The sequence below is a fragment of the Uloborus diversus genome, chromosome 5, assembly GCF_026930045.1.
Source record: "Uloborus diversus isolate 005 chromosome 5, Udiv.v.3.1, whole genome shotgun sequence".
Classification (NCBI taxonomy): domain Eukaryota; kingdom Metazoa; phylum Arthropoda; class Arachnida; order Araneae; family Uloboridae; genus Uloborus; species Uloborus diversus.
In genome coordinates, this window is record NC_072735.1 from 123,104,643 (window position 1) to 123,119,694 (window position 15,052).

A 15,052-nucleotide genomic window follows, 5' to 3' on the forward strand; every position below is an offset into this window, starting at 1 on the left:
TCAAATTCCCAGTTTTAATAGCTTTTATGTGCAATACTGTTAAATCACTCAAAATTTCTAATGCTCTTTAAGCAACTGCTAATTTATCTTTGCCCAGGACATTTTTTCATGACTCGAAATAAATTTCCATGACTTTGAATTAAAATTTCAATTTTCCATGACTTTTCCAGGTCTGAAATTTGCTAAAATTTTTTCCATGACTTTCCAGAATTTCCGTTAAAACCTTTATAACTCACACCAAGAAGAAAAGAAATTTTTTTTTTATTAATTTGTTTTATTACATAATATTATTTGTTATAACACTTGGTGCAATTTCTCACAGTATTTATTTTGAAGCGAGCTCTGGAGGGTTAAGACTTTTTATAAACAAAATATCTTAAATCAAGAATGTTAGCAAACATTTGTTTGAAGTAAAAAGTGCCAAAAATTATGCCTCTAATGCAGCTAGCTATAAATGCACTAAAAAGCACATTTTTTACGGAATATGAAATTTTTCTTTGGCTTTTTATTGTAAGTTAGTTCAAGTTGCAGTAAATGAAGTATACAAGAACCAAGTGAGAAAACACATTTTTTGACAAAAAATTTTATTGAAAGGTAAAAATCTTTCCGCTAGTTTTTTACATGTAATTCAGCTTATATGAAGTATATTTTGAGGCACATTGTACTGCCAAAGTATATATTCTAATTTAAACTTATGTGGGCACAAAAAAATATACATTTTGGCTCATCTTAAGGATTCAGAATTTTAAAAGACTGATACATAAATTAGTGACATGTCAGAGCACATTTACACATCTCTCATTTGCTGCAACAATGTCAAAAGTCATAAAGCATAAGATGTTGTAGAAGTAAAATGAGCAACACATATATGAAGGTATGTGAAATATTGAAATTTAATTGTATTCAGACATAATAACTCCAAAACTCATACTTTTTTTTTTTTTTTTTGCAGACCCACTTTTTAAGAGCAATTATGAAAATATACTTTGGACTATATTTTTTGAGCCAAGCATCATGCCAAGATTTCATAACAGAACATAGTACTAAATTGGTTACAAACTTAATTTTAATAAAACCATAAATACCACAAATAATAATTAAATCACTGGCCTTAAATTTGAGTTACAGTACTTAATTTTAAATTAACCAAAAAATTTCTTAAGGAAAAAGAATAACACAATAACTTTATATAACATAACTTGTAATTGAAAATTATTATTACAATTAAATTATAACATCTATTAGAAAAATTAATGAAAATACAAATTTAAACTCATTTGATAAGCAGACTAAATTATTCAATAAAGAACACATTAAATGTCAGAAATATCTTTCTTAGAAAATTATACAACTGCAATTAAATTCACTGTTGGCTTTTAAACTAACACATGTAAACATAGGGATGAAATAGAAATTAAATTACAAAATATGAGGTTCATTAAATAAGTATATAGATGCTTTATTTTAAAGTAGAGATTCCATGGAACTGGGTATCTGAAAAACGACTGTAGTATGTGAAGCTTAAGAATCTGAAACATTTTTGAATTCATATTCTTGCATTTAAGAAACAGTAAAATACCACCATGATATTATTTTAACAAAATAAAATGCATTATAATACTACAGTAGAACTTCAATTATCCGACTCTGACTATAAATCGCTGATTATCCGGATCAGTTTCTGAATTTCAAGGGGGGGGGGGGGTTAAGACAGAAACATACTGTAATTTGCAAAATTATCATTCTGTCTTCGCACTGTATTGTTCTTCCCACCGCAAAGCTGGTGTAGGTGCAGGGTGAACATTATTGCGACTGATTAGTCACTTTCTCATCTCAGGGGTCAGCTATATTATTGTGTTCTAGCATGCAGTACTAGCAAATTTAACAAGTAAAAGTTCTGCTTTTCTTAAACGTGTTTCTGCCTCTTTTTGTTTCTTAGTTAAAAGCTATTTTTCCTTAAAAATTGATTTTTTCTCCTATTTTAAACATACATACAGTAATTAAATAAAATACACTCTTTTTCAGAGAAAAATCCAAAGGTACGAATAGGGTCCAATTCCAGTTGATTTGGATAATTTGAGTTCTGTATTTGGAATACTAATACTTATTGGTTGTTTTAAATATTTGATTCAACAAAATTGTTTGCTAAGAACTATTTAGATAACAAAATAAGTTACTGTTTATCATAGAAGAAAGTTAGATTGAAATTCAAATGTGGGACAAGGGGCCATACATTATTTAAAAAAAAGAAAGTGATTACAGATTATTTATCTTAATTAGTTTTAGTTCATTAAAAATCAATTTTTCAAAAAAAAAAAAATTGAAACTTTTATTTATAAGATTAATATAGTTTGTGGTTTTCATAAAGCCTTAAGAAGCAATGATGTATTTGATGTGTGGTTGGCATGAATATCATTGCCCTGTATTAACTATCCATTAATGAGCTGAAAAAATATCTAGTCAAGGCAAATTGACAGCTGAATATTCAACCTCATGCTGTTAAATATTCAACATTTAGCTGATTTAGTATTTGTCACTTTCTGTTTTAAAAATGCTAATTTGAAAAATTCATACCTATACCTGTGTATCGAAACTTGAGATAATCACACAAAAGTTTTTTCTTAAGAAAGTAGTATTAACACATTATATAATTTAATGCTATGATAGACACAATTGTGAGAAGCACATAAACAAATGTCAAATATAAAATAAATTGTCATAAAATATATTGGAATATTTTAAACTACATGCACTTTGAAAATAATATCTCTGCATCATACGACAATACACTTCAAAGTTTTTCAGTTTCTAAAAGATCAATTTTCTTTAGAATTATCACACTAGTCCATCATTTCAAGGAATCACATAAAGAATTCTCTTTAAAATTTCAAGGATAAGATAAAGTGACTAAAAAAATGTTACAAAAGAGATTTCAAAATTAACCTAAAAACCAACATCTCTGTGGATTTGTCACACAAGTACATCTTTTAACACTAGAATTACGGGAGGGGTCATTTAGACCACAATCAAACTTTTTTTTTTGCTAACTAATCCTCTGTATTTTCATAAAATGCTCAATCCTTCATTGACTTTTCCTAAATCATTGTGCTGTGTAATAATGAAAAATTTTCAAGAAAATTGTAATTCTTTTAAAACCAAACTAAAGGGTTACAAATAAAAGTGCAGGCTGGTGTCATTTTGACCTTTTTGAGAAAAAAAGAACTGCAAATACATTCACTGAAGCTGAAACAGGGCAGAAACTCAAAAACGTCTCTTAGAACTTGAAGCATTTATAATGTTTTTGTATAGAAAAGGAAACATTAGCCTCTAGCTTCTGAAATGCGACTGAAAGTGCGCTAGTTTTTTGAAGAGCATTTTAAACTTTTTTTAAATATTTCATTATGTACCCTGAAAATCTCTGTATTCTTTAAATTAATTGCATTTATTATAAATATGTCTATTTTAAACTAATTTTTACAAATATTTAACATTATATAGGAAACTATGCAAATTTCTTCTCAGGGGTCAAAATGACCCCCACTGTATTTTTAGGTATGATTGCCGTAATTCTAGTGTTATAACAACTACAAAATGAATTTCAGGAAGAAACTTAATTGATTAAAAAACATTATGAAGGAGATTTCAAAATTTACCTAAACAATAATTGAGTAATTAATCAAAAGTGAACAAATCCACTTTTTTGAAAAAAATACTTTATGGCATTTTAGCGGGGAACATTAATTTCCCCTGAATTGGTAAAACCGATCGTCGAACAAAAATTAAAACAATGCAAATAATTTGCAGATTTCTAAATAAATAATTTAAATCAAAGTTTGTTGAAATGCAAGTCTATTTAAATACAGTTCTTAAATTTTACCATCAAACTACAATCGATTAATTGATTAAAGGAAAGAATTTTTTGTAACAAAAGAGCAATAGGACGGAAAATTTTAAAAATTTCAAAAATTGACTTGAAATATTGTTAAAAAATTCATAATTTATACAATTTAAATTCAACAATGATTAAAAATGCAAAAATCAGTATTGAACAACACTGTTTCTGCACAAAATTTACTTATTACAAAAATGATTGTCTAAACAAGAAAATAGACATGAATTTGTAAACAAATTTATGATTTTTCTTTACATAAAAAATTCTACAATTACTAGGCATTAAAAGACTATTTTTAATCTAAACTGATCTCTGATAAAGATTGCTTTTTTTTCTTTTTCATATTTCATTGCATCATTTCTTAGCAATAGATTTCTAAATACAAAGATTATTGCCATAGAAATTTTATTATATTATTTGAATACATTTAAATCAAACTTCTAAAACAAATCAAATAATTGTTTATACAATTGACTCATTACAAAAACTACATTTGACCAGTATGAAAAGATATTCAGTAAACAATATTGTACCAAAGTTTTTTTTTAACATTTACATGATTATTATGAGATTTCTTTCTTTTTTTTCTTCATGTCTGTAATTTTATTAAATGGACTGAAAAAATGGGCAGTCATTATAATGAGTGTCATGTATAATTATAATAAACAAATATTTTTACCAATATTTACAAAATAGATAATATATTAACAACAGAAACTATATTCAATTCTTAACAAACAATAATTAAATACTAAAACAGAACAAAAAAGAAACACTTTAAAAATTTCTTATTTTCATTTTTTACTCAGTAAAAAAATATGCATGGAATACATTGTGCTAAAAGAATAGAAAAGCAGCGACAAAGACTAGGAACAGCGCAATGCATACTTGCAAGAATACATTGCATCACACAATGTCTACAAAGGTATATAAAATATAGACTAGTGGTTTGCATCTTTTATAAGAGTCCAAGATGCTTTAAGTAAAAGTTAAAATGACAACTTCGGTCAGATTCGAACCAATGCATTTTCTTCAAAGACTGGACTTGCTCTAGCAGTAAATGAAGAATCATCAATGGAAGAAGACAAACATGAAATTATTCACAGACGCAATCCAGTCTCTATTCCAACAATGAAATATTACAAGGAAGAGCTGAACTTGCAGTTTTTTCTCAAAAAAGAGTTCCTTCTGCATAATGGACAGGTTATTAAACTCATTTTTTAATGAAAACACAAACAAATTATTCTTTGAAGTACATGAAAAAAAAATTCTTTAACACATTAAACATTGAACAGCATTTTGAGCTTTTAACATAGAAAAATGTTATTAAGGTTTTAAATAACTTTTAAGTAGAATAAAACCAGTTTCTTGACATGGTATTGATAACTGAGTTGGTTGTTTGGGAAAAGGGGAAAAACAGTTACACAATATTTAATATTTTTACACAGCAAAACTCTGCTTATACCAAAAATGAAAAGTTAATTTAACAATAAACATATCGAACAAAAAGAAAAAAAAACTAAAGATGCATGTGAAAAAAATCAATCTGTTTATGTTTGGAGGCAACACAGCTCAAACTTGAATTACCAGAATTTGATTTTTAACAACAGGTTTGGAAAATTAAGAAGATTCAAAATATAAATCCAATACTAAAACTGGATAAAATTCAGTCATTGATGCACACAAATATGAAAACATTTTATATTCACAGTAATAGAAATAGGATATGAATTCAGAGGCTGATCCTAGGATTCACAACTAGAAGATCCATGATCTTTTTCTTCACCTCTTTTGACCTGAGGGCTTGGGGGAGAGCTAAGTAAAGAACTATTATTGGAGGCTATTGAATTTCGAGGACTTGACTGATCATGAGCATTCTGAAAACAGAAGACAAAACAAGAGTTAGATATTTTTGATGCAAAGAGTAGCAAATGAGAACATTCAGTGTGGGGGTCTTGATTCAATAGGAACATTTAAAAAAAGCACAATTCTGATAAATAATGTGTGCAATTTTTTTTAATTTTTTTTTTTCAAAAAATTAAGATTTAATTGCATTAGTTAACTTAAAAATGTAATACAGGGGAATCCTGTTACAACAAACTTCAAAGCACAGTAAACAAGGGCAAGTAACAAGAGTTTTTTTTTTTTTTTTTTGTAATTTAATTCAAGAAATGTACTACAACTTAAAATTTATTTCAGCCCAAAATGAGTATTTTGTTGTAGTGGTATTTATTGCAACCGGATTTCACTGTATATTAATTAATAAATGATGAAAATCTAAAACTGATATTCAAGTTCCTAATAAATGCTTATTGACTGAATTTTACACTTGTGAGAGCAACATAACATTGTTATTGTGTGGATATTTTAATTGTGAGTAACTAGAACTAAATTTTATGGCAAAAAATAAGTTTGCAGAATTATCTTTTTAGATTTAAAAAAAAAAAAAATCAAAACAGAATTTAAATACGAAATGAACAAATACTTATGTGCAACAAAATTCAAGTAGTAAGCAATGTTAATCAAGCACAAGTAATTGAATTAATTGAACTGCAGACAGGTGTTTCAGGGTTTCAAGGAACCCCTTTTTCAATGCAACTAGGTATAAGTTATGTTAAGTCATTCCAGAAAAGCTACACAGTGGGGGGAAAAGACAGTTTAAAAGATTAACAATACAAGCAAACAAACTGAAACCCAAGATCTGTAGTTGGTTGCATAATTCTGATCAAGAAAAAAACATTACGCAACAAATTTCCAAAAAAAAAAAAAAATAATAATAATAATCCTAGAAGCATTATGCTAATGATTTCCTTCCCCTTCTTTTTGGTTTATATTATATACAACAGATAAACATGTGACTAGTTTGAAAAAGATTGACCACTTAATCTTTAATGAGAATTTATTCACTCTGAATGCAGGAAATGTTAGCTTCTTTTTATATCACTAAAGATGTCTGTAAGAAAAGTTTGAAAAAGTAAAATTATCGATTGGAAATTAAACTTTTTTTTACATTTCTAATTACTCATACACAGACCATGAATGTTAGACTCAGCTATTAGTAAATTGAAACACTAACTTTCACAAGAAAGCTGTAAATTTACAGGTGTACAAAACATTTGTTCAAGATGAACAAACATACCAAATGAAAACAAAAAACATATATCGTTGCCTCAGAGCAACAGTAAGATATCTTAATGTTATTTCTGGGATTAGATTTCTTACTGTCTCTCTGAGGCGACGTTATACAATAAGAACTGATAACCATCTCCATTTTGAAGTTGATTAACACTAGAATTATGGGAAGGGTCATTTTGACCCCAAGCACACTTGTTTTGCTAACTGCTCCTTGGTGTTTTCATAAAAAGCTTAATCCTTCCTTGACTTATCTTAAATTATTGTGCTGTGTAAAAATATAAAAGTTTTTTAAAAATTGTATTAGAAGCGTGGGAAGGTGTCTTGACCCCGTTAAGAAAAAAAAGAAATCCAAATGCATTTACTGATGCTGAAATAGTAAAAACTTTAAAATGCCTCTTGGAATATATAACTTCAAGAACTTGAAGCATTTATAATGTTATTGTACGTAAAAGGGAGCATTAGCCTCTAGTTTCTAAAAAGCAACTGAAAGAGCGTGTGTTATTATAAGGGCTTTTAAAACTCGTTTTAAATACATCAATACACATAGTTAAAATCCCTATACTCTTTTAATAAACTGTGTTTCATATAAGTATGTTTATTTTTAACTAATTTTAAAATGTATCACATTATGCTTGGAACTATACATATTTCTTCTCAGAGGGTCAAAATGACCCCCACTGTATTTCGAGGTATACGAAGACTGCGGCAATTCTAGTGTTAAAAACAAGTCACATTTAACTTAGTATATAAACCAAAAAGCATTAGATTGTTACTACTCACATCTTTCTGATCAGTTGAGCCTTTTCCAGAACTCACCGTGTAAAAAGTAGCAGTTGAATGGTCTTGTGATGAAACTGAACCATCCGGAGAAATTACAGATATTGACCCTGTAGACCGTTGATTGTGTAATTTTCCTTTGAAAAAAGAAGTTGATTTTGAAGAAATACTACAAGTGAATTCATTACAAGTGTACATTATGAAGTATGCATAAGAAAAGATTTTAAATAATTGTTACTATGGTGGTGAATTAAAATAAAAGCTTTTTTCCCCTTCACAGTTTATTTATGAATTTTCATTTAAAGTCATGAACACTAAGCCAAATATTTGATTTAGGTTTTAATATACAAAAAGAAGATCAAATTAGACATCCAAACAATGTACAACGCACAAATAAAATCAGAGCAAGGTGATGCATATCAAAAGGAATAACAATTATGCAAAATTAACAAAGCAGGATATGGTATTAAACAGTAATTGCAAAACAATAGTGACATTTAAACACTATTGTTTTGCACACAACAACTAACTTCATTCTGTAGTGCAAAGCTTAATTAAACCAACAAAGATGAAGAGATTGCTTAATATGTATATTTTATATTTCATACAAAATATGAAAATTTTGTCTGTAAATTCTTTAAAAATTTGATATGGGATGAAAGATTTCTTCTCCTTCTCTATTGATTAAAGATTTGTCAGAAAAATTTTATATTCCACTCGCAGTAGTGTGCTGTACAACTTAAGGGATGGGTTTTGCCTCAATTAATTTTAGGGGTTGGGGAAGTAAACAAAAAAAAATTACATTCACAAAAACTGCAGAATAAAATATGTTTTCTGATACAAATTCATTTTCAAGATTTTTTCTTTTTAAGATGAAGCATAACTCACCAATAAATTCATTTAAGCAGATTGTATTGCATAGACAAAAAAAAAAAAAAAAAAAAATCATGTTCATTACATCTTAAAGTTTTGCATTTTAAATATCATAACTTTGAGAGAAAAAAATAAAAATGAGAAAACAATTTAAAGAACACAAAAATTTTCGTAAAACAGTGCTGTTGAAGTGTTTAAAATCGATTTTAGTTTTTTTTTTACAACAGGGGTTAATTTCTACTGAAAAAAAAGTTGTATAGTCACCAGCAACTTTTTTTATACGTAAAAAGTCCGAATTCCATTTAAAATGTTAAAATTTGCATAAAAAGGAAAAGAAGTGTAGGAGTTCAGCTCCCATTACCTCTTATCCAAATTTAGCCCCAATTAGCATTGTTCAAACTGTTTCAAAACTTTTCCGAGTTATACTACAGGCATCTACTTACATTTTTACATAAAAATGTTTAGAAATCAAACTCATTGATTTTTGCCATTTGAGAGTCGCCTTAAGGCTCTTGGATACTTGATTTTTCCTTTAAAGCAAATAAGATCTTTTGAAGAAATTGAATTTAAGCACAAGAACTTGGAATCTAAAATTTCAATATTTCCACTACATTTTTTTTTTTTTTATATATACAAGTTAGTGCAAAAAATGTTTACCTGAACCCGGTAAACTTCTGTTTTTCTCTTCTGGTGGCAAGGAGTTTAGTTTATACTGAAATGACAAAAAATAGCTCATTAGCTCAGTTTGTCACAATAAAAATTTATTTTTAACTTGAAATACCTCATTAAAAGTAAATCTCAATAAAACAAACTCAAAGAGAACTTGTAATGTATTGTCTCAACTATAATTTGTCTTACCCAAAGAACAATAAACAACAGATAATAGAACAGGGATTGCAAATGTAGCTGATCTGAGAAGCAGTTTGTCTTAAACATGCTTGAATTAACGCCAGTGAACGAACGGTGAAAAAATATAAATTGTGAAATCATGTCAATATTAAAAACACTATTTTACATAACATGGTTTCAAAGCAAACTGTTTGTTAACATTATGCAACACAAGAACCAAAATATAGAATATATTTTTTTACTTTCTTTTCTAAGGTCAGTTAATTGTACAATTAAATGAGAGAAACATCAAGTATATAAACTTTCAAGTTGCATTTCAAAGTAGGTTTAAAATATCTTACTTGAGGTAAATCTACTAATTTCTGTAGCTGTATTCCAGCTCCTGGTCCCATGTGAGAAATATGATTGAAATTAGTTGGACCAGAGATTAATCTGGAGCGACGATCTACGTTTCTGAAATAAAAAATTAAAGAACCCGTATGTACTTTACCTGAAAGTTACAACAAACAAGCTGTTCTAACTAGTTAAAACTAGTTAGTCGCAGCTGTCACACAAAAATGTTCTGTGACAAATATTCTGCTTTTAAATCTAAATTCAATTTTTTTTTTTTAAAGGAGTGTCACACAATGTTTCTCACATTAAAAATTTTCAATTGTGAAAAATAAATCAATAAATGATCATTACAAAAGTACATGTAACCCAAATTAGGAAAAAAATCAAATTAATACCAGCATGGAAACATATGATAGTGATACAATAAGGAAATTTGAGATAAAGCATTATTTTTATATGGAATACTTGCCGACCTTCGAAGAAAAAAAAACAGAAGATTCCACTAGAGGAGGCGATTCACCAGCGACATATTTCACATCAAAATTATTAAATTATGTTTTTAAATAACATGAATACTTAATTTAAAGTGAAATAGGGATTTTTCTGAGATGTAAGCTAATTTTAGCAGCAAAAAAAAAAAAAATACAAATACTGCAAAGGTAAAATAAAATGAGGAGTGAATTTGCTTAAAATTTCGTACATTTCCCAGTCCCTACCAAAAAAGTAACTAAAAAAATTTAATTACTAAAATCCAGAAAAAAAATCATATTATTAAAATACAATTTAAAATAAGTGGGTGTAGGGTAGCACATGTGCAAATAACTTCTAACTTTCAAAATGATTGAAATCTTTTCAAGGTGCAAAAGGATTGAAATCTACTGCAATTTTCGGCAAAGCAAGTACTTTGTTTTGAACATGCAATATGGAAAGCTTCCAAAAATAAATTTTTATAAAATGGGTAATTAATTGAAAAAATTATTTTTAGTAAAACTCTTAAACAAGCCATATCCTTCAGTACCCAGATTTTTTTTTTTTTTTAATAAGAAAAAAATTGGAAGTAGTCAGATTTTTTAATCAAAAAAAATAGAATTTTTGCAGTATACACATAAATATGGGGAAAATGAAGTACTTAACAACTTTCCTTTTCTGGTATACCTATATAGTATGCTTAGGAGGGAAGGGGGGGGGGAATGGTGGGAACATAAGTGGGTGACTAGAAATAGGCGCCATCTATTGAGAAGAAAGTGAAAATTTTTGATGATTGAAAAAACTGCAAAAACAGGAGAAAATGAAAAAACGGGAAATCCGGAAATGAACGCAAAAAACGGGAGTGTCCAGTTAAAAAAAAGTAGAGTTGGCAAGTATGATATGGTATAGTACAGTGCAATTAGACATGAACCTCAACATCCAAAGTAAAAGTTTTCCGTCAACTCCTAATTGTTGTATACTGTCCACATATTGTTTGATAAAAAGTTACACTGTTTTCAGCGTCAGGTTTTGGGGGGAGGGGGGAAAGAAGTAGGTAAATAAGTAGTTTTTATCAGTTTTTCCGAAATATTTAGAAAACTATGGTGTTTAGCGCGAAAAGTGCAATATACAAAATAATCTACACTAAATTACGAACAAAATGGTCCTAAACATTATTTTGTTAAGTGAATGGTTCCAGAGTTACGGCGGGTGTAAAAGTAGAAAATTTTCGCATTTTAAAGATTTTTTGGAAAATGCAATTCTAACTACTACGTAAACAGAAATAACTAAACAATTTTATTAAAAAGGAATATTGTACAATCGTATTTCAGTCTAGAAGAAGCTAAGAGGCACAACATGGGGTTAGAAACGTAGAAATACTGGGAACGAGAACCGATTTTCTGCAATTTGTGTGAAGTGTGATAAAGCACTTGAAGTTAGACTACTAGCTTCAAAAAAGATTGAGAACAAAACATTCAGAGATACACTTGAAAAGAAAGTTAGCTGTTCAGTCTCTAGCCTCTATTACCAAGTCTATGATAATTAACAACACCACTGTATGTGAACTCTAATACCAGGGGTGTTTGTGATCCGAAATTTCAGAAATTTTCAAATGTTTTGGGTTGACAACACATTCTTAAACTGAAAAATTATTTTTAAAAAAACTTTAAAAATAATTTTCATCAATGATTTAAATGATTTCTGTATGCATATTTGAAGAGTTTTTACTGGGGAGGGAGAAGGGTCGAGCTTCCTCATAGTTTCAGAAAATGTCACTGTCTTCAAAATATTTTACTTGAGTCCACGTGCACTCCTGCATAATACTCTTTCACATCGGATAGTGTGCACAGTAAGAAAATATGAGAGACTTTAAGAAATACTGTCGAACCCGCTTAAGTGAATAGCCATTTTGCCACAAAAAAATATCCTAATAAGCGGGATATTCCAAAAACCGAGATAAAAATAACCACATTACATTGGTTTGGTACATTGAAAATGTATTATATTAAGCGGGATATTCTTTTTACCGATATTCTAATAAGCGGGCTTGTCTTTATTTTAATTCGAATTATGTGCATATCCTCCAAACTTGTTCGACGAATCAGGCTTGATAAGGAAGGGGAGCAAATCTCCCAGTGGTGTCTGTTTTGGTTCCAGATTCAAATGAATCATCGGTCACCACTTATTTAGAAAAAGCGTCATGTATCATTGATGAAGATCACCTTCTTCATCGTGTTTTCTGACATTTCCCAGCTACCTTCAGACAGATTTACGAGCAATACATAAATTTCATAATTGCTCATTATAGGCCAGCAACTTGTTTTTGATGAATACGAGCAAGGAACCACAAAAGATGAAGAACAATTATGTAGATCACGTTCTACTACTAACATTGAAGTCAAAGTTGAAGACTCAATCAATGTAACTATCAAACAAAGTGAATTTCTAGCTAACACTAAGAACAAAATGGGCCTAATTTCTCTCCTGACAATGTATTGCAATGAGGCGGTTGCACAGCTTATCAAGCATCGGGTGACGATGACTTATTTATAGTTTTAACAGCGATCAATAAAGCTAAGAATGGAGTTGAAGCTTGTGTGATCGGTAATGACATGGACTTACTAATCTTGTTGAATGTTCACACACCATCAGAAAACAAATTGAAAATGGTGGTACCAAAGAAAGACAATCAGCAGGAGAAGGTGTGCACTGTTTCGGACATTCAGCGAAGCATTGGAGATATGAAGGGTGTACTCTTTGCAATATACCCCTTCACAGGATGTGACAATGTACCATCTTTCTACAAGCAGGGAAACATTTCACCGTATAGGAAAGTGTAAGTCAACAACGCTCTTCGTACGAAGCTTCTAAATCTTTAACGGTTCCAAGATCCCAGTGCAGTGGCTGACGCAGAAAAGTATTTCTTTCTTGCGATGTTTGGAGCAAAGAATACTGAAGATCTAGATAACTTTCGTTACCAGTGGTACTTGCAGGCTATTGCAAAGCAGCCCATACATTCATTGTTCTCAAGTTGGCTTACCATCACTTCAACAGCTACCAGGCAGCCTTCATATAGAACCTACCACCAGGTTCAGCAGCGGCTGGATGAGGAAAAGAATTTACCTCCAGTGGGGGTGGAAGAAAATTGGTGAATGTCTGAAACCAATTACAACAATGCCTTCTGCAACTCCCTAGGAATTACTTTTCCTCATAGTGCGCATTTAAAAAGCCGAACACGTCCATAACTGCGAGTGCAGAAGTAGTGGTCTAAACTGCTCAAGCATGTGCAGTAATTGCTCAGGTCTAGGAAGTAATAACAGAGGCACTAATATCATAGACGAAGATCTAGAAAAGGACGGTGGTATGCTTGAAGAGGACTGAATCCTGGTGAATACATCACAATATGTCGCATTCAACGTTCTACATTTTTATTAAATAGTAGTATTGGACTCAGTTTATGAACGTCAAAAAGTTTGACAAAATATGGTTGCAATATACAGGCAAATATGCCTATTTTCTAAAGAAAAAACTTCAAAAGCTGCACTTATAAAAATGTTATTATTAAAAATGATATAACTATAAATCATAATTGTCATGAATTTTTATAATTTAAAATCATCTATGTTTAAAATATATTCATTCTTTTTGCGGCATTGTCTAGAGGAAGCTTGGGTTTCTCCGTGCCGCAGATTTATATAACTATGGTCCATGAATGCTTCTTTTCCCTTAAAAGTAGAGCCCCTTGAGTAGGTGGTGAGGTTGTCGTTCCTTCAAGGGCTAATCACAAACATACCACCAGCCCAATAAATCGCAATTTGCTTTCACAAAACACTCCTCATTAGTGATGTAAAATACCCGGGTATTTATTTTTAGGGGTAAATACCCAGGGTATATACCCGGGTAAATACCCAAAATGGGTAAATACCCGGGTATTTATTTCAAAAATTTATATTCATCTAAAATACTTTTCTGTATGTATTCCATTATGTATATATACAACCAACTATATACAAAACAATAAATTTTTGCCCAAAAATTGTATTTTGATCACATATTTAAAGAATTATTGTGTGAAACAGCTTAGCAATCTAATATGATATTCACATTAAATGTGTTGGATATGCCTAATCAATGTTGATAGCCAAATTTCAGATATAAAAAGCCATTCTACAAAAAGAAAAAAGCTTAACTGGTTACAAAAAAAAAGCAAACATCAATTTTTTAAGGTCCTAGTCTTTTATAACCCAGTAATATGTCCCTGCATGACATCAAAATGTAACGAAATGTCGCTCAATTTATTATTACAATTTATTTACCTATATCTTATGCAGAAATTTCCTCCAAACTTAGTTCAATTGTTCAGGTGTATTCTGTATCACACACACATATATATATACACACACACACATAATATACATAAACAGTTAAAATTCATTTAAAATTTTTAATCTTTTATTTTAGGGTTTATGTTTAAAAAAGATAATAGTCACCTTTTAATACTATCCAAAAATTTTTTGCAAAATGCGCAATTACTAGGGGATTTACCCTGCCTTCGGATAAATACCCAAAAAAATATTTACCTTCCCACCCTACAGGGGAGCAAATGCAAATGAGCAAGGCAACAGAAAAGAAAATTTTGCTTTTTTTTTCTTTTTTTTTGTTTATTAGTGTGAAAACTGTTTCTATATTTTCCATGACATCACTTAAATATCAATAAAATAAATA

The 15,052-nt window shown here is 29.6% G+C and overlaps 1 protein-coding gene across 2 annotated transcripts in view; it reads right to left on the reverse strand.

The window, feature by feature from the left end:
* Positions 1–567: 567 nt before the first annotated feature.
* Positions 568–15,052, reverse strand: part of LOC129222424 (serine/threonine-protein kinase MRCK alpha-like) — a 177,173-nt gene continuing 162,688 nt past the window's right edge. For both annotated transcript variants that reach the window (XM_054856937.1, XM_054856936.1), the window contains 4 exons: positions 9,868–9,979; positions 9,335–9,389; positions 7,808–7,941; positions 568–5,769 (listed from right to left, as the gene is read on the reverse strand). In XM_054856937.1, coding sequence (XP_054712912.1) covers positions 5,638–5,769; positions 7,808–7,941; positions 9,335–9,389; positions 9,868–9,979 — 433 coding nt within the window. In that variant the 3' untranslated portion in view covers positions 568–5,637. The remainder of the gene's footprint in view (positions 5,770–7,807; positions 7,942–9,334; positions 9,390–9,867; positions 9,980–15,052) is intronic.